Raw genomic sequence first — 21,152 nt, 5'->3', positions numbered from 1 at the left:
CTGCTCCATCTGTAGAAATATGCTGTATCCAGTTTGTAATATCAGTAATCAAGTAGTATGGATATTTTTTGTCATAATTTGTAAATTGAAGAGTGCAAAATACGCTTCAATGGAAGTCTGTCAGTTTATGATAGCTATCTAAGTTGTATACAACAAAATAAACCGCAGGTGTGAAACAAATGAAAAGACTTTAATAATCAATCTTGATTTATCGTGGTGTAGTTGCAAGGTAAAGCAGTCTTCTTTATTTTTCATGTAATCCTTGTTGTTTTCACTGTTCAGAGACGATGAACAATTTTAAACTAACTCCTATCTACCTGCAACCCACCAAGCGTGCTGAGGGAATTCACATCAGCAGGCAAGCGAGGAGCTATTCCACTCAGAAGATGTGAGAAAGCACTGTGAACACGATAAATTTTCTGTTTCAGAAAAATACAATAATTTGTCTTCCAGGAATGCCACCTTGATGCTTCTCTAATGCAAGGGAATAGCACACACAAGTGCTGTGGTGATCCTGCTGTTCTCTTGCATGCCTTAAAATCTTATTTCTAGTTCATATCATGAACTTCATTCCATATGGTGTTGTAAGTACTTTAAAATATGAGTGTAATCTAATTGATTTCAGTGAGATTATTTGTTACTTAAACACAGACAGTAACCATATCTTATTAACTAAAGATTGATTCAATTAATATTATTTCTTGAATATTAGAAAGCAGATATTAGCCAGATTTATTTACAAAAGGAGGAATACTGAAAAGAAAGCTATTTTAAGGCTCAGTTTCATACAGTTCCTAAGTGCAATGTCTACTGCCAGGTGCACTGGATCTGGTGGGCTTCAGAGGACCTGGTCACTGTGGCATGGAAATAAACTTTAACAAAAATAAGTTTGTGGCAAAAGGCCCTGAAGATATTAATATTTTTACTGTCAGTCCTTAATGGTGTCAAAGCAACCAGCTGGTTTAGTGTGCACTTAAAAAAATAACCATTCTTAAAGGAATTTCAGCAGGGGAATAGAAGATGCCTAATTCAGAAGTAGAAAGCTGTATGAATATCTGGTATTTTTGGAATAAGGTTGTTGCCTTAATGAATGCTTGCTACTGTGGGAAAAGAGATAAAGGAAACAGAGTCTTTTCTGCTCTCCATATATCAAGAGAAGAATTGTGGAGAAAAGCTCTGGATGTGAGGGTTCACATACACAGAGCCTCTTGCTTTTGGAATTACACAAGTTAGAAGAAAACTTGTAGAAATAACTGCCTGGGTGCTGTTCGATCAGCACCATCGCCTTGCTCAGGCACCAAAACTTGTACTTGTGGCCATCCCTCCTCACAGCGACTGGGCACCTGCGGCTGCCACCGGACTTTTTCCTCCGGGCGGAGGGAGACTCGGATTCTGAGGAGAACGGCTGTGAAACGATTGTATCGGGCGGAGGGATTCTTCCCGCCTTCAGAGGCTCTGGCCGCCCTGAGGCGACGGGGCGGGCGGTGGGGCCGGCGCAGACCGAGCGGGCGTTTGTTGGCGTCCCGGGGTCGCTTGGCCAGGTTCCCAGCTCGAAGTGTCCCCTGCCCCGAGGGCAGCCCCGGTGCGGGGCGCTCAGAGCCCGGGGAGGAAGAGGGCGGCCGAGGGGTGCTGCCGCGGTGGGTTCCTGTGGGTTCCTGTGGGCGCTGAGGGGTGCGCGGGACGGGAGCGCCGAGGGACCGGGGCTGCGGGACAGGAGCGAGCCCACTCCTGGAGGCGGTCTCCGTGAAAGACTTAAAAATAAATATATGAAAAGGTTTGTCAGAGGATAAACGAAAGCAGGGGGGAGAGGCAGGGACGGAGGGGGCAGGATGAGGGAACCCGTCGCCTGCAGCAAGGGGAACCCTCGTCAGGGAGGGGGAGAGCCTCGGATGGAAAGCCACAAGTTGCCTGGGCATTTGGTTCCTCTGCATTTCACAGGAATATCCTCACTTTATTTATTTATTTATCTATTTATTTACTCTATGTGTGCCATTAAATACGTAAACCTGACTGATTAGGAATGCTGCTTGATCTTTTCAATCATGCACTCTTGGTTAAGAAAAATAAATAAATTTTTCTCAATTCTATACTTAATGAAACATTTTGAGCTCCTTCGCGTTGGCTCTCAGAGGTCAGGTCTGCACGGTGACTGGGTTGCTCAGAGGTAACAGAACCAGTCTGTTAATTGTGTTTGCTGCTTACCTAGATAACCACCCTAAAAAAGTTACTGGCATTTGGAGAACTTAATTGTAGTTAATATATTAAAATAATAATATGTTTAATATATTATTTTGTATATAATATAAAAGCATATGCATTTATCTTACATGTTTTTAAACCTATAGTTTATTAGTAGTTATTTGCATTTCAAGAAGTAATAAATTCCCTCTATCAATACATGAAATGTCACTTTGTTCAAATTATGTTCCATACAGTACCTAGAATACCAGTTTGTAAATATATCATCTGTGTGCTTTTATTTTGAAGGGGCATGAAGCTAAACATCATGTATGCTAGTATATGTAATGATCTGGATAGGTACCTTCTACAACACTGTTTCTTTGTACATGAAGACACATACAGTGGTTTGACATACCTGAGTATTTTTGATAAACATAGTTACAGCTCCACATTACAAATTATCCAACAATGAAGACAAAGCTAGCTATTCATGTCAGCTTTTAACAATTTTAAAGGACCCCCTCCCCAGATTCTGAAGAGTTCATCAGTGAGCATTATTTTCTTTAAATTTGTTCTCAGTACTCATTTTGCAATTTTACTCAAATTGCAGTGTGACAAATACATGAAAAATGTTCTTTAACTTGTTGACACAGTGAAATCATCACCACCCATTTTAATTTTGTATGCATCTGCAGCTTTGTTAAATAATCTCTATTAAATTTTAGGTCTTGTTTTTAAATTATTTTCAGTGATCCTGTCTTTGTTTCTGTCATGCATACAGAACAAATATCAGCATGGTAACATGTATGTATAATAGAATTACTAATTTATATTCTGTACATATTGGAAATCATTAAAAGATCATGCATGCCTAACCCTCCAATATTTCTTTAATTTTCAGGACTGTCTCCAGAAGTACACAGCTCATTTTTCTGAGCATGGAAAACACATGTACTCAAACATTTTTATCTGTATCACAAAATGAAACCGAATACTACTTACATCCAAAGTGTGATAAAACAGAAAGTAATCAAAAAAACATAGAGGAAGAGGAGCAGCAAAAGTTAGAACAAAGCATCTGCTGTGTTAACAGGTATCAGACACCACCAAATGAGCCTGTATATTTATCAGAAAGACAAAACAGCTGGGCATTAGAAAAGGAAAGTTGTGATAGAGCAAGAAAAAATTGTGTGAGAGAATTTTCCCATTTTCAAACTTGTAATAGTAAAAGATGTAGAGTATTAGAAAATAAACTGTCCACCAAAAGACAGAGTCCTGAAAATGAAGATCAAGACATTGTACAAGATGGCATTTCTTTGAATGTGTATGAACAGCCTCTTGAAACAGAGTTTTGCAGTGTTTGGAGTGCTACTAACACATGCAAAAATTTACAGGCACTAAATCCCATCCAAGTGCTTCAGGACAACAATATAGAACAAAATAAAATAAAAGATGATAATGAGCTTAAACAAAACTGTTCAGTTACACCTTTAAGCAGGGATTTATTTCAGATGGAAATGTTAAGTCATAGGTCTGTCTCTGATAACAGGTGGAGACAATATCAACTTCTGCAAGTTCCATTTTTATGTGGTACCAGTTCTGTGGTTTCACAGATAGAACACGAGAAAAATATTTTTCTAGAAAAAGTATGCAGTACAGAAAACAAAGATTATTACAGTAATGGTCATCAAACTACTACAGAAAGAGATAATAAAGAAAAATACAATTCATATGTAATTCCAACATCAAAACCTTTTAAAAGTATACAGCCACTGGAAATTCCCAATTTTTTAATGAAAGAAAACAAATTTCATTTTCCTAGTATTTCAAATAAAATAAATAATAAAATGCCATCAACTAGACAGGAGGAGATGGATGGGAAGACTCCTAAAGACCAACCATCTTTGATGCCATCTAAACAGATAAATGGTGTGCAAAAAATGTCTGAGATAGGAAACCAAAATCTGGAAAATGATGAAAGCATTGGAAAAGCATTGTCTGTTGGTTCTGAATGTAAAGAAAAGAATTACCAGTTGGTTAACAAACAAGAGTACAGTGCTTGGGCAGAAGAAGACAAAGCATCTGCAAGTTATTTCAGAGGTATCAGCACAGATATTGAATGTAATCAAATATTTGCTGAAAGTGATTTTAAAGATAAGATGCTGGAGAAATCAGATAGTGAAGATGACCAGGAGTCAAGGATCCACATTTACATTAGTGCTAAAAAAGTTCAGAACAAGAAAGTTAGCAGCCGTATGGATATTTTGAAGGGATTGGGGAAGAAGAACAGTCATAACAGGATAACATTTAATATAGAAAAAAGCATTCTCACAGCAACAGAAGCGTTAGAGAAAAATAAGTTAGACATTCACCACGGTCCGCGTAATTCCAATGCTGCTATTAGATTGCATGAAGCAGCATCAAAACTATCTACAAAAGAAATACTTGATTTCAAAAGATATTTAACTAAAAACATCATATTTGAAAGTAATTTTACTCCCATTATTGTGCAGAATTTTCCAGATAAAAAAGTGAGTTTTAATATAGTGAGGGGAAAGAAATGGTTTAAATTAAGGTTTTCATTTCAAAACTTGTTATTTGGAGCATTCAGGACATGGACTGAATCTTTACATAAAGATATGCCCAAGTGTCAGGCTGATGGTATTCTACATTGCTTTCATTTCTGTGAAACATTAAACGACCAGTGTTATACTCAAGAGTTAGTAAAGAGCAATATCAGTAGGAGCCACAACAATAAAACATGCATTTGTTTGCTGGCAATTGTTTCAAAGCATCTGAAGCTGAAACTACGAAAGACAATTCTTGCTTCCTTTTTCAATAAGAAAAAGGCTTTATTACCAACTGAAGGGAAGTTCATGAGAGTGGAGAAACATCCTTCATGTGGCAGAAAGCAAGTTCAGCTAAATTCATGCACAAATAGCAATCTGAGGCAAAACACAGACTTTTATAAAAAATATAAAACTTATCCAGGCATTGTAAAATCTAAATTTGAGAATACCATTAGTTTTGAATTGCATAATGAATACCAGAGAAGACATTTTTCTAGAACTTCAGATGATGAAACATCCACTTTCCTAAACAGAGGAATACTCTTTCATGACCAAAAAAGAGGATTACATAGGGGAAGATGTCTTAGAAAGGACCACCTCTTGTCCAGAGTGAATGAAAGATTTCTTAGCATCTATTTAGAGTCTGTTGGTCACAAAAAGGATATGAAAAAGCAGATTTTAGTTTCTAAGTGCCTTATTTTGCTGCAGGGCAATTGTGATTGTTCTTCACCAGAGAAGATATTTTGCTGCAAAATCACAAAAACACAGTATCTGATAAGAGCAAATCTTAGATTTTTGAGTCACCTTCCTGCCTATTCACAACTTAAATATGAAAAGGTAAATAATAAATGTTCAAATCAGCAATTAGTAACTACAATAAAACAGGCAAAGAACATATCAAAGAAAATGTTGTACAGCTGTTTTCATAGAGAAGGACTTACAGCTTTGCCTTTTATTTTAAATGACAATAAAAAACATGAAACAACTGGATTTAGAAATTGCATAAAGTCTACAAATGGAGTTATATATAAGATGAATAAATACTTGGGTACTTTTAGTTACATAAAGGCTGATAGCCAGAAATATTTTAAATCCCCAAAGTTGCAAATAATTTCACATAATTTTCTTTCTAAAAAAACTCTTCCAATTTTTGACACATACAAAAAAATTCCTCTTAATAGTGATTTTGAAGACTTTGACCAGATCCTGCTTGTAAATCAATATAATTCTGTCAAAAGAATGACTACTGAAGAAAACACTATCAGTAGGTCAGAAGATATTGATAATTTGTCTGATAAATCAAAAGATGTTTTAGTTTTACCTGAACAGTCAAATAGAACCATGGAAAAATATAGCTCTCTCGTGTTACAAGACAGTCAAACAAACAAACCTGAGTATTGCAAAGAAATAGATGCATACAGCTTACATTTAGCCAATGAAAAAAAAATTATAGACCTTCCAAATGCTTATTTAAGTTCTGGAAATATATTTGTTAGTCCCTTAAGTGGTTACCAGTCTATCACTTCACCAGTGCATAGCAGCACTTTTATCAGCAAAGATGGAGTAGTAAGTGACAATGGACATTTCAAGAGTTCGTTAAGCACAGACAAACAAAACCAATATGAAAAAAATCATGCCACTATGCATGATCTATCCACAGGAAGTCCTACTGTAACAGATATATACTTCCAATTACAGGCTAATGAAACAGTGTATTTTTCTTTACAAGGACATATTCAGACAAATAAGGCTGTCAGTTTAGAGGCAACAACTTTGAAACAACATCTTGAATATGTAAAAGAACAGGAAGAGATAAGTGATGAACAAATGTATGTAACTAATGAAAGTCAATGTGAGAGTGTAATGAATGACTTGATTATGTCATATTCAGAAGATGAATCTAAAACATTCATTGCTGCAGAAGAGAAATTAAAAATGCATTTATCTGTAATGAACAATGGGTGTCTTGAAGACGTAAAAGATGAGTATTTACCTTCAGAAAATAAAATCACATATGAATTTGAACTGAAGAGGAAATTTGATTTAGTGCTAGAAGAGCTACATATGTTTCATGAAATTAGCAAGGGAAACGAAAACAATTTATCTAGTGTGGAAACAAACGCACATAACAATTATCGTGCATTAAGTAATTCTGAGGGGATAGATGAAAATGAAAATGAAATGAAAAGAAAAGAAAAAAATGAAAAAAATGAAAAAAATGAAAAGAAAACCTGTGTTTCTTCTCCGATCTGTGGTATTATAGAAGGGCAAAACATAACTGACGGTGATGAAAGTTCATTTAATGAAAAAATATCACATGAAAATGGAGACCAAGATGCACCTAAGGAGTACTGCATTTCAAGACTGCTAAGTGAAGAATTGCTACATTCACCTATTGCAGAAGGTAAGCACATGGAATTACTAACTGTCAATAAACAAATATAAATTTTTAGGCAAATATTTGTATTTCTCTAACACTACATTTCCTAGCTGAAAAAAAAATCTGTAACAACAGCTGAGTTTTCATCGAATTGTACAATGTTTGTGGGACCAAAGGTCCCCTATGAATAACCAGTCAAATGCAAAACAACCACACTGGTACTGCTGCTGCACACTGTGTAGTCGCAGTTGTAGTTTGGAATTCAGCCAGACAATCTCAAACTTGCCTTAATGCATATTCTATTACAGATTATCTCTTTTGTCTTAAACTTCATCATAATAATCCTTAAAATCCCCGAAAATGTCGTGGACTCCGTAAGATGCACATTTATAGAGAGAACAGGCTCAATTAGTACATGATAGATAAAAAACAATATGCATAAAGGAGATGACTGTTCCCTTACAACCAATGTGTTCTACTGAAGTGTTTTTTACTGTTATGGAAATCAACTTCACCTTTTCAAAATGAATTTTACATAATATTCAGAAGTCTGTTTTCTCTGAGAAAATGGAAGAGTAGAATGCTCACAGAACAGAGGAGAGGAATATTCAGGAAAATATTGTTTGGAGTTAGGTGATCAGTGGTGGCAGTCACTTGTTAAATCTCTCAGTTTTGTTTTAGACTGAGAAATACATAAAAGCTAGTCTTGCAACATTTACATGTGTGGCATCTGTCATGGATGTTCAATTGAATATGTTCAATTTACTGAACAACAAAATACTTTGGGAAGATAGGCAGTTTAACTGAGGTAAAATCAATAAAGATATATTTGAGTATGTTCATGAGCCATAGGCACTACTTGTCATGGGTGATCCTTGCTTACTTCTCATAAAGCATTTCTCTAAGCTATTTGTCCTGAACAGTTAATTCTGGGCCGTGTTGGTGGAGGCATTTTGAAGCACTGAAGATGTTTTCTAAACATATTCTGCATTTAATCTTTCTAAAGGCATTTCCATAAGCACTTCCTTGCCTACTTCATTCCTTGTATAGCAAACTATTTTGAAAGACCTTTTCCCATCCAGAATGAAGGAAGCATATGCACCTCACTTATGATTCTGGAAACCAAGAAGAAAGTCAGTTGAATACAGTACCTTATAGCTCCAAATAGCTCCCATATGATAGGTAAATCATTCAGTTTTCAAACAACATGCTTATAAGATTTTGCATTTGAAATTCAGGGTGCAGAATTGATGAGTTCTCACAGCTGCAAATTAAATCAATGACAGCTAAACTTTGGACATAATTTGGTAAATTCACAGATAAAAACATGGCCATTTCAGATTTGGCATCTGAAATCAATTTCCCAGGGACTCAGCTCTAAATTTATAAAGCAAAGATCGCAGGGGTTTTGTGAAGATAATTAGAATGAAACAATTAGAAGAGTGTCACTGAAAACCCCGGGAGGGAATTCTGTTCAGTGGGGTTTCAACAGTATAATGTGCTGCAAGTTACAGCTGCATGCCTTGTCCCAGAGAATGAAAACCTAAAGAGATACCAGATTAATTGTTCACTAGGTGATCACTCCTCTACCTGAGTCTGGATTAAGAGCATCCAAGTGGAGAACACATATAATCACAGGATTAAAGACTGCATCATTGTATCTATACAAAGAGTTAATGAGGTGTACAGATAGCTTTTGACAGGCCTCTGAGAGTGAGACTTTGCGGCTTTATTAATATTTCCCATGACATGTACATATTTTTTTTTACTTACATCCTCAAGAACCACACATTAACAAATAGTTGAAACAAAATTAATTATTTGTTTTTAAATTTAGTTAAAAATCTTCAATGTTGTATTCATGCTTCTACTTTAATGCTACTTTGATTCAGCTTATAAAATGCCATACACATGGGACCCTGCTTTTTTGTCCTGCGTGCTTTCGAGGGAACAAAATTATAATTTACAGAAAGAGGGAGGTAAGAATATTTTTTCAGTTATTTATACCACAAATAGCAGTGCTAATAAACTAATTTCTGAAATACTATTATTTGTTTCTTCCCTATTTAGCTTTCTCTTCTCTTTCTCTCTCTTTCTCTCTCCCTTTAAATTACAGGCTACTAGAAAGCTGTTTTATCTTTGGCTTTGGTCACAGAGCAAGTCATGCAGATAAGCCATTTTATGCTATGGGTAAAGAGAAAAAATCAAAAAATGTGGGGTTTCGTTTGCCTTTTTTTTTTTTTTTAACTATTTGGAACAAACATTTTCAAGCTTCAGTTGTTTTGATACAGCTAAAACAAATAAGAATATTGTTTGCTATACTTTTCTTGGAAGAGATGTGATGTTGGACAGCTCATGAAAGAAAATCCGAAAAGATATAGGCAATGTTTCTATTAGAATTTCAAAAAGCCTGTTTTTACAGTTTTTCTAATGCTTGGAAACATTCATTAAAACAAGACTATTAGTTTATTTTGAAATTAAATGTCAAAACTTTTTAGGACAATGCTATAAATAGCTCTTGTTTCACTAAGGCAAATTATATACAGATATTTTCACTTTTATTTCATATCTTAAACTCTTAAACTGATGCACACTTTCCTGTTCTCAGAATTCAGAAAGTTGTTTCCTTCTTTCAGGCCATTCTGTGAAATAATGAGACCAATAATCTTGAATGTTTACAGATCACCTCTGATGTTTTGTGTTTTTTTTTCTTTTTTTGTTCCCACTTTTTTTTTTAACTGAAAGTATCACGTGATACTATTTCATATGCTGAATTCAAAATGTTACAAAGAATATGGCTGTATTTTTTTTTAATCTTCTTAAAAGCTTTGTTCAGATGGTGTTGAAGCTTGCTTACTTCTGCAAAAGATCAGAAGATGACTACAACTGGATTGTCTTCTCTTTCTTCTTCCCCTGTTACTTTGGGTCAAAAGGCCAGAGGAAGAGAAAAACATACAATTTCTGTCTTGCTATTACTAGCAATTACTTCCTTTACATCACTTCCTAGTCTTTTTTAAGTTCCCATCTCTAGAAAGGTTTGGAAACAAACCTTAACAGTAATTGGCTGGATTTCTAGGACAGTAGCACATTTCTAAACCACTATACCTTATTTCCAGTACCTGTCAGAATCAACAGACACCTAATAAACTTCCAGTGGAAGGAGCTGAAAAAAATTTCATGTTCACATCTTCATCATTCTCAGTCAATAGACAGTATGGAATGTTTGAGTATCTTCCTACATGATTTGAGTTGTTTATGTATTTTGGGTGTGAGAACTCTTTTTTTTCTGCTATGCTATTAAGCCTCTTAATTTATAAAGTTCAGTTGGCAAAGCTCTGTGGTATAACCCAGCATATTGTTCCTGTAGTTAGAAGAAAGAAGTTAGGAAGTACAGGTTTGATGCTTTCTGGCAGCAGTAAGTTCTTTGTTTTACACCCCACTGTTTGGTCACATGAAGTGACCATTGCCTTCAAAACTGTGACTATTTGAGAAAGGAGATACCTGAGTGGGACAAGAAGATTTACACATCTGCAGTTTTACAATTCTGCATGGTTTCAGAACTACCATGATTTATTGGCTGCATATAAGCCCATAGTACTTGATTGACTTTTAGTGCATGCAGTTCCTCTTCCACCTGACTCTTACGAGTCTTATAAAAGATACATTGGCAGTACTATCTCATCATTGACTTTTTTTTTTTTTCCTCATCCCATCATTTAAAATTTTGGTGCTTGCCTAAGGCCCTGATGGACTCACTATTTGATATACTAGCTAACTGCTCATTGCTTCCTCTGTCCATAGAAGCATGGAAATAAAACTGGAAAAAGTCCTGAAATTTGACACCTTCCTTCTTGCATGATTGTTGCTTCTTCTAGATGCCTTATTGTCCTAATCTTTTATTTACAAGGTCATGGTCTTTCATTCTCCTGCACTGAATATACTGTTGTATGTAAACCAGAATATCTTCTAAAGCATGACTAAATCATGCTCCAGGTTACCACATGGTATATACCTTACTTAATAAACTATGAAACAGAAAATCAACATCCTTCTATCCTACTTGGTGAAAAAAAAAAAAAAAAAGTGACACAAGAAGAGTCATTATGATTATTATCACCAGTGGAGTAATAACTCCCATGATAATTTGGAATTGCACATCTCAGACTTGTAGTAAGTATTTAAGCATTGTCCTCTTGGTATATCACCCCTCTCCCACAATGCTAGTTGCTATGTGACCTGCTAGTATATCAGGAAAGTTTCTTTTTAATGTTAGATTGAGTATGCTTCTAATTAAAAAGAATGTGAGCATGACCCAGCTATTAGGATTTCAACTTCAAACAAAAAGAATATGTTAGACACTACAGCTGAATAAAATGGAGATTTGAAAGGACTGAGACGTTCATTTATGTAATTCATGTAATTTACACATCTTGTCCATATGCATTTCTGGTGAATATCATATGGAATTCTGGTTTTATTTCTCATTCTCTCTCTCTCTCTTTTTTTTTTTTTTTTTTTTTTTTTTTTTTTTTTTTTTTATATAGGATACTTTCTGTCACGTGAAGTTGCAAGAGTACAGCCTCTTAAAACATGCAAGGGCCCCATCAGGATTGGTCTGTCAAGAAAAGCTAGACCCCAGAAGCTTCATCCTTATCTGAAATGACTTACTGGGTTCTCTTACCAGTCTTCACATGGAAACACTCTGCCTGAAAGATGATGAAATGTTTTTATGCTAAGTTGCCATGTTGATAGTTTGATCTTTGTGCCTTATGTTTTTTTTAGGTATTAATATCAAGTACTTGTTCATGATTTATTTAGGAATTCTTCTGTGAGTATTTAATAGCAAAGGGATTTATGATTAATGTTTACTAGTAGAAATGTTAATGGAAAGATGGGAAAGTTTTAAAGTTTATGTGATATTAATAAAAAGTGACGTATTCATCATCTATTGGAATGTTTATATAGGTATGATTATATAGTTTTAAAACTCAATTAGTATTTTTAAAGGGAAATGTTACAAATATTTACAGAGGTGTAGGGGAAAATTCCAGGAAGATACATTTAGATTACTAAACAGGAAGGTTATGTTTTAGGCTTTGTTTCCTCTGACTTATTTTCAGGACCATGCACTTGTCTCATTAGACAAAGAAAACTTCAACTGCAGTTATATTGTTGTAAATTCCATAGACCCAATAGAATTCTACAGATTCTATAGGTTAATTGATTTATGCATGTGTTTCCCTATCAATTCAGCTTGCTCAGCTTTCCTCGTGTCAGCTGCTACAAAGCATTAATATGTACTGGGGTTTATCATCATTGTAATCACTTTTTAAGAAAATTTTATAATTCAGTTTATATTTCTATTATTCTCCTATGAAATAGTAAAAATATCAGATAAACATTTGTTTCTGGGAAGAGATGCATCTAAAACAAGGGATTCTAAATTGCTATCTGTGGACCACAAGTTGTCCAAAAGACATAGTAAGTGCTGTTTACCTGCTCTAAAAAATAATTTTATACAGTAAAATTTACTGTAGTGATTTCATACCTGTGGCTACCTGTGAAATCATGCTGCTCCACCATGCTGCTCTCACACTCCCCGTCCTCAAAGGAACAGGGGGAGAAAATATAGTGAAAAAAGACTCATGGATTGAGATAAGGACAGGGAGATCACTCAACAAGTACCATCAAGAGCAAAACAGACTCAGCATAAGGGAGATTAATGTAATCTATTGCCTACCAATATCAGACTAGAGTAGTGAGAACTAAAAGCAAGCTAAAACCAGCTTCCCTCCATCCACCCTCTTCTACCTCCTTTCCCCAAGTAGCTCAGGAAAACAGGGATGAGGGGTTGGGGTCAGTCCCTAACACTTCATCTCCACTGCTCCTTCACAGTCCCTCTCTACCCTTGCTCCAAGTGGGGTCCCTCCCATGGGATGCTGTCCTTCCGGAACTGATCTTGTGGGGGCTGCCCACAGGCAGCAGCTCTTCAAAAACTGCTCCCACATGGCTCCATACCACGGGGTCCATCCCCCAGGAGCAAACTGCTCTAGCACAGGTCCCCCACAGGCGGCAGTTCCCCACAGACCTCCTGCTCCTGTGTGAGCTCCTCTCCATGGGCTGCAGCTCCGGCCCAGGGCCTGCTCCTGCGGGGGCTCTCCATGGGCTCCAGGGCCAGGCCACATCCACCAGCTCCACTGGGGGCTCCTTTTCAAGTTGGCTGTAACTGGCTCTTAAGCCAGTTAAATTTAAAAAATATTAAAAATTTGATGATGGAGGTCTAAGGCTTTCCATACTAATGCAAAGCATATTTCTGGAGTTCACAAGTGTAAAGAAAAAAGAAAAAAAAAAAGTTCTTCTTTTAGCAGTAGTCTTAAACTGTGCAAAAGTTTAAAGAGCTAAGCAAAACAGCAATTAAAAAACAAATTAAATATAATACTGACAAACCCAAATTTATGGGCTGTGAAGGTAATATATTAAGAGGTAATCATAGCAACCAACCATGGACCCAAGCTTAATTTTTGCACCCTAAAGTGTCAGATAAGCTTAGAAATAGCCATACTCATATGACATGACTCTGCATTTATTGACTGCTTGTAGGTATTGAACCATACAGCCAAAACTCATACTCAGTCAAATATATCACAGCCAATGATGACCTGAGATCCACCTTTGTAAATGCATGATTTTGTCTTTTACTTATTTTACAAAATCCAGTTGAAGTGAAGAATTTAGGTGATTGTTGGTGTTTCTTGTTGCTGTTGGATCAAGCCACAGAGAACACACAGGATTTTCATAATGCTGTTGAAAATCCTGTGCTAATTTTACACAGGTTGAAAGACAGCTGTCTGCAGGAGCACCTCCATGAGGACACCACAGAGTAGGAAGCTCCCTGTGTCAGCCAAGATCCAGCATTCTTCAGGGCAGAGAACAAACAGCAGGAGCTCACCTATCAACTCTATCAAGATCTTGGGTGGGAAAACCACTGATACCTTGCTCTTGCCATGGTGGGCTCCACATCTACTCCAAGCAGCTTCTAAGGCAGGGAGGTTAATCAGCTCCCTTGAGGAATGTGCAAATAAGCCTGTAATTAATCAGCTAAGAAGTACCAGCTTACGTTTCACTTGATACAAGAAAGTAGTGACAGAAGAAAATTCTGTAGCTAACTTTTTTTTTTTTTTTTTTTTTTTTTTTTTTTTTTTTTACTATATATCTGGCTTGATAGTGGGTCCATAGGTATCTGAATGTCTCCCCTGGAGTTTTGTCCTCACAGTCGGGCAAACAGTCCCTTGAGTGTTTTCCAACATGAATTAGCTTTGAGGAATGACTTTTTACCAATGGCTTCTACCCTGGATTCATAAAGGTTGATGTTGACAATAGGAGGATTTCTTGCAATTTGTGAGTGGTATTTTTGTATTTACAACATATTCTCTGACCTTTTTGGAAAAGCTTCTATCTTTGTTGTTACCCACCCTACACCTCACGCTTGCACTAAAGAACTCTATTATCTTGTAAAAAGATAGAAAAAACCTGATACAAGTTATAAATACCTTAAAATATCCAAATGTTAGGTAGTATTATATACAATATAATTATTATACCAATAATATAAATATAATACCAATAATAATTGTATACTTCTATCTTTATTATATACAATATTTAGATTCAGAAACATGCATACTTTTAAATCAATGAATCTTGCATTGTTTTTTGTAAGCTATCTCTTTACTCGATGTTTTCATATGAAAATACCAGAATTCTCTTGTGTGTAGAAGAGAGACACTTATTTCAGAGCAAGAGACAAAATCCTAATTCACTGAATTTATGCTCAGCAGCAAACTTTATTGCATTTAACAGTGTAAAGTTTTAGTGCCAATGTTCCAAAGTATACTGGAAAATGTACTGGAAATACAAAAATGCATTCTCAAATTTAAAGACCAACCAACCAACCAACAAAACCACTAATCAACCAAGGAAAAGGACAAAAATTGGACCATGCAGACAATTGAAAAGACTAGTCCAGCTGAGACATTATGTAATCTTTATGCTTCGCTGATCGTTCAGCTGGAGATAGCTGCTAGGAGCATGCCCTCATCTTAAATAACAGAGGAAGGGTTGGCACTGGGAATGCCAGACTGGTCTTCTGCCAGCTTTAGCTTCCCTATTCACCATCAACAGGAAAAAGCTCAGGTACCTTGTTACAGTGGATAGAAGGATGCGAGTGTTCAGCTGTGTAAATCAGCTATATGAATTGGCCTTGTTCCATTGACTTCACTGAAGCTGTGCAGATAAATGCCAAGTGAAGATCCTGTCATATGTCTTTGCATATTTTATTAACGCAATGTGTATAGATTTTTATTTTTTTTTTTCATTGCAGAAACAGTATCTGGTGATATTCTTTGAATTAATTAAGCTCAGTTAATAACGCTGACTCTGACAGAAATGCAGGTGTTGAAGTGCCTTTATATTTTAATAATAATGCATAAAAGCCTAAATATAATTTTTGAATGATTTTTTTTTATCAGCTGCTATAACAATTAATATATCTATGGCTTATTTAATACAAAAAGGATTCAATTAAAGCCTAATGAATTTGAATTCTGTTATATATTCCAATAATGTGATTTTTTAATAAATAGTAATTGAATGTCTCTTTTTTTGTCTACCTCCGAATGAGTGGATGAAAAGCTCACACTGCTTTTCTCAAGCTGTTTTGGACAAATGCGGGTGGTTAGCAGGTGAACAAATGCAATACTTAAAATCCAGCTTTGTAACAACAGCTGTATATTAGAAGTATAACTACTGTCTCTTTCAGGGAATTGAATTGAGACCCATGATGAAGCCCCTGCTCCTTCTCCCATTGTTGGCAAGACAGTTTCTGAAAAAGAATATATAACAGACTTCTGACAGAATTAATTGGAGAAAGGGCTGGAGTGACTACATTTACTAAAAGGTTCTCCACCAAGCAACATGGTGTACATTGTGAACATTCATTACTTAGAAGCTTCATGTGGTTAAGAATAAGCTCAACTTCTGCTCTTAAAATTCACATCCAGTTTTGATCTTAACAATCTGCTCCCAACATGGACATCCCAACACATCATTTCCACGTACCACTAGAGAACATACGTGGCCACATTCTTTACCTACTATGTTCCTTGCCAAACCATTTCTAGACTGTGTTAGATAAACTCAAAATACAATTTAAAACTATCTGGGCAAACTAAAAGTTGTTTTGTTCAATATTATTTCTGTTAAGTCTGAATAAGGACAGGTTTCCACACTGTTTTCAACATTTGTCTGTTGTTGGTCCAGGTGATAATGGAAGCATGACAGCTGTTTATATGAAATGCAGCAAATTAACACTTACAAGTCATGATTAATTTCTTCAGCAAAATTAGTTCAACGTGATTTTATAAAATAACCAAAGTAAACAGTCAGACATTTTATAAAATATATGCTACCATTTTATATTTGATCTGAGTCAATGCTGTGATAGAAAAGACTTTGTTGATAACTTAAAAGAAGTGTCTGGTCCATTTTGCAATTTAACATCTTTCCTCCACAAGACCCCTTGATTAAAAAATTTATTTTTAGCCAGGAGTCATAATGAAAATTCAATACAAACGATTATTCAGTATACGCACTAAGATGCCTAGACCTATTCTTTGTTAAAATAATTTCTGTTAATTCTTAAATATGCAAAAATACACAAAGCTTGCCAAAGAAACTTGTAAAATAAATGCTCCAGCACAGATATCTATCTATCTATCTATCTACCTATCATCTATCTATCTATCTATCTATCTATCTATCTATCTATCTATCTAATCTATCTATTTAAACCTACCTTGTTTTAAAGTATAATCAGAATGTATTCCTATTAAAAATGGAATTTTGGAGCCTCTAATACAATCTATTGGCAATTATATATTTCATGACTTTGAATACAGTTTATGGCTATTTGTGGATAGGTGGGAAACAGATTGATTTGACTTGGGAAACCCCAGTCATTACCAGGCTCTAATGGGTCTTGAACTGCCTTTTCATATGCATGTCTCCATGTCTCACTAATGAGAAAAGTTAGGGGAATCATATGCCAGCTGATGGCACGAGTAGGAATTTTTTTATCGTTTCTTATTTGTAGCTAACAATAAAATAGCTGCTTAAAATGGTTTCTGGCACAGAAATGCTAGCATTCAAAGGTTTATATTCCTACACTATCCAGGATATCTGGTCACAAACTCACTGCTTGTAAATCTTGAATAAAGGTATGATTTGTGTCCCAAAGATCTTATAGTTTATGTTTTTAGTTTCCCTGTGTACCCTTATTTTATTTATTCCTTATTGCTAAGATATTTATTACAGGCAAAATTACAAAGCAAGGACCTGTTCATAGAAAGCAAACTTCTTTCCTTCCTTAGGAAAAAAAAATACTTGGAGATAGTCCACATCTACACTGTAGACAAAGAGATATTCTCAAATTTAAAATTATTTAGTGTATTGGAGGAGCATGTCCAGAGATACGTAAGTGGAGGGAGGTGCTATATGTATGCACCAGGTAGGAGCTGACCATGGGAAAGGTAAAGTCTCATCAATATCTGAAAACAGATCTTTAGTTTTGTTCTCATCTGTTCCTAACACTTCAAACCTTTCTGGAAAAGACTTTTACTTGAGAAAAACTGTAATGTATTCTGTGTCAATGAAGCCAGCAACTTGTGCCCCTTATCCCAGGTACCATTACATTCTTCTTTTTGCCTCACTTTCTTCCAGCGCTATAGTTGCTTTCATCCCTGAACTTGCTGAGGTTCTGGCATGGTAGGAAGCAAATAGAGCTGACCTTTCTTAGCCTAATTATAGCAAGGCTTACCTGCTCAGGCATGCCAAAGTTCATCTGTTATATGCTCATGTTTCAGAAGTATATTATAACTTTCCCCTTGGTCTGGTCTTCTATATTCACACTGCAAGAGGTCTGTTGGTAATGCTGAATTGTCGCAGTATGCCTCTTTGACCACTTTCATATATACCTGTGTTAACACTGGCTGCTCTAAGTTGTCTGGCTTTGTAATAAGAATGTGCCATAACTTCTTTTGCTCCCTAGGAAATAAGTTTTGTGCTAGTCCCATGCTCATTTTTCATATATCTTTCGATTTTACATGTATATTTTATTTCTTGTTTAAAATAAAAACAAAACAAAAAAACCCACTCTCATTAGCAATAGATCTGTAAAATAGCTTTTAGGATGGCAGAAAGCTGTAGAAAAAAAATGTTTTGCCATTTTCAGAAGAGGATCATTTAAAAAAGATGAGGGAGGCTTGAATTATGATTGCATACTACTGTTCTTTTTATCCCATGTACTTAGTATGTTACTGCTTGAAAATAATTATAGGATACAAAGAATGGAGGTATGAGAAATAAGTATAGTTAATACTGGAAAAATATACAAGACTGCTCAAAAAAACAAAGACACAGTGTAGGATGTGTTCATCCTTGTGAAAATTCTTCCTTTGTAAGTGCCGCCAAGGTCAATGTCAGCTTGAATTCTTTAATGCATACTGTAAGTGCTAGCTGTGCAGATTAGATCTGCCCAGAGCTATTCTTATTTGTTCATCCAGCTTTTAAAAATACATGTTTGTGCTCTTCTATTAAAAAAATTTCCACTAAAAAAATCAACAGTCCAAGCGTGTATCAAGTCTTTCATTATACTCGTTCTCCACCTACATTTCATTTTGCCTCAGGAATATGTACAGACAAGTTTTCAACTGCACACTATTGAATGTGTTTTCACATTCACAAAGGAATAATAGATTTCTTGCATTTCCCAAATAAGTTAATGAAATTAGATTTTATAAGAAATAAAAATGGTTCAATGTTAGGACTCATTATGGGAATCTTAATGTTTTCTAAAATGCTGAACTAATAGTATTGAACATAGAATTGTATTTGTAATTGCTTTTATTTCTAAAATGAATCTTTACCTGTATGAACCATGTCATTAATGGCACAAAATAATCAAAGGTACAGTGATATTTCATGCAGTCCCACTTATTCTATTAAGGCTGCTATTTTTATTTTTTTTTTTTTTCTGAAGTTTCCAAGGTAAGAGAGAGAGAGAAAAAAAAAAAAAAAAGACAGAAAAATGACTCCTCTTTCTATGTCCTTTTTTATTGCTAAAAAAGAAAACTTGCTTGACTATTGCCAGATTTTCTTATGGCCATCACTAGTAGTATTTTTTGAATAAACTTAGTTGTTTTTTTTTTGTTTTGTTTTTTTTTGTTTGTTTGTTTGTTTGTTTTTCTACGAAGAAAATATTGGAAGATATTCAAAATCAAAATCAGCCTGATTTCTAGGTACAGTTCTTAAGGACTTCTTGAGATACTAGTCTGCAAGATAGTGAGGTATGAAACACTCCTGGGCAATCAAAAACTGGAATAATCAGAGTTTGTCAGTCTTTGCACCTAATACCTATACATTCAGTCATTTACAGCTTTGCTCTTGACAGGCTTTTTTTTTTTTTTTAATCAACAAGTTCAGGACAGTCCCTAAAACAGCTAATGAACAATGTTGGGCAACTCTGTGGTAGAAGCCAGACAGAAATATTAACTCCTTCGGGACAGTTTGAAGATGATTTCTTGTTATAATCAGAGATTTCTTTCATCAGTAATTCTTGGCTAGCAAATTCAATCAGTTTTTGACATTCTTATGTTTCAAAGAGGGGATATTGAGCTTCCCAATTTGGTAACAATTGACACTGTTTTGTTGGCACTGAGACACTTGAAATTTCAGGGAGTGATGAGCTTACAAATATCCCATTTTGCCATGCAACTCTGTCTCCTGGCTGTTCTGTTCTATTTGTTTTTTAAGTTCAGAATACTTTTTTTTTTTTTTTTTTTTTTTTTTTGCTTTTGCTTTTGCTCATTCATCTATCATTGGCTTGTCTGCCAATGGCTTTTCAAGTCGACCCTGCCACAGACTGTTGACATTGCTAGGCTGTCTATTTTGACTACATATCTGTGGCAGGACGCTGGGGCTCTTGTTGCCATCCTTGTCCCACGCTGTACTTTGGCAGTTCTTACTGTGCTTCTGTGAATTACTGACAATTTATGTCATGTTGTTTCTTTATGAGTAGGGTGATCTCTTAAGGCTGTGCAATAGATGGTTTTCTGTTTGGTGACTGGGACAAACATGAAAAAATAATGCCTGTATTGGAGTAGATTTTCTTTCCGCATAGGAATGAAAGGCTGAAAAATATTTATTCTGGATCAAGAAAACATTTACCTCAATGTTAAACATAATATTTTGTTTTTAGTGTAGATATTTCTAACAAAAGTAAACAACAGAAATACCACAGTAAACTTCAGGCACCAGTTACACCACCAGCCAGGAGCATTGCCCTTGGTGAGGAGTCAGGACACTTAGACAATGTTGATGTGGGAGGCTTTTGTTCAAGTCCTGCCCTGAGAAACATCACTTCTTCACTTCTGCCTGCTTGGTGAATGTTTTAGGTGTCTTACTGTATGAGTGTACTCAGACACTCAACTGTAGACAGTTTACTTTGTATAATTGTCGTTAACAAGAACTGACAGCTGCTTGTCCTACCTTCTGAAGTACGTGAGTGTTTAACCTGTTATATCACTCTGATCTCTCTCATGAATATTTAAGTATTTATAAAACATTGAAGAACTTCAGAAGAAGAAATGAGAACAACTGATGCTAGAACATAGGACCATCACTGCAGTGGTCATAGTGTTCTGAGCTCCCAGTTCTTAAATGAACACCATAGTAATTGTTATCTCTGTGTGGCATCACTGAACATAACTGCAAATGTTTTTATTTGTGTATAAACAAGATTTCATATTGACATGTCAGTGAGAGCTCTGAACTCTGTGGAGGGGTCAGTGATTCTTGGAGTAGGAGCTATGCATGTAGCAAGGCAATTTGTTCTCTGTCTCAGTCTCAGGTTAGTGTCAGCTCCTTGAAGGAGGATTAGTTTCTGTGATGATGACATTAGTAATGAG

General features: G+C 35.6%; 1 protein-coding gene across 3 annotated transcripts; it reads left to right on the top strand.

Moving 5' to 3' along the window:
* Positions 1-1,085: 1,085 nt before the first annotated feature.
* Positions 1,086-12,075, top strand: RAD51AP2 (RAD51 associated protein 2). Of its 3 annotated transcripts, none has more exons than XM_072036459.1 (4): positions 1,087-1,774; positions 3,083-7,155; positions 9,024-9,110; positions 11,676-12,075. In XM_072036459.1, exons 1-4 carry the CDS (start codon positions 1,767-1,769, stop codon positions 11,792-11,794), a joined length of 4,287 nt encoding a protein of 1,428 aa, XP_071892560.1. In that variant the 5' UTR covers positions 1,087-1,766; the 3' UTR covers positions 11,795-12,075. The 3 variants fall into 3 exon arrangements, with proteins under 3 accessions (XP_071892562.1, XP_071892560.1, XP_071892561.1); XM_072036460.1 differs by having other exon boundaries at positions 1,090-1,637; XM_072036461.1 differs by lacking the exon at positions 9,024-9,110 and having other exon boundaries at positions 1,086-1,774.
* The last annotated feature ends 9,077 nt before the right edge of the window (positions 12,076-21,152 follow it).

Source organism: Anas platyrhynchos, chromosome 3 (genome assembly GCF_047663525.1).
Source record: "Anas platyrhynchos isolate ZD024472 breed Pekin duck chromosome 3, IASCAAS_PekinDuck_T2T, whole genome shotgun sequence".
Taxonomy (NCBI): domain Eukaryota; kingdom Metazoa; phylum Chordata; class Aves; order Anseriformes; family Anatidae; genus Anas; species Anas platyrhynchos.
This window is presented reverse-complemented; position numbering and strand designations above follow the sequence as displayed.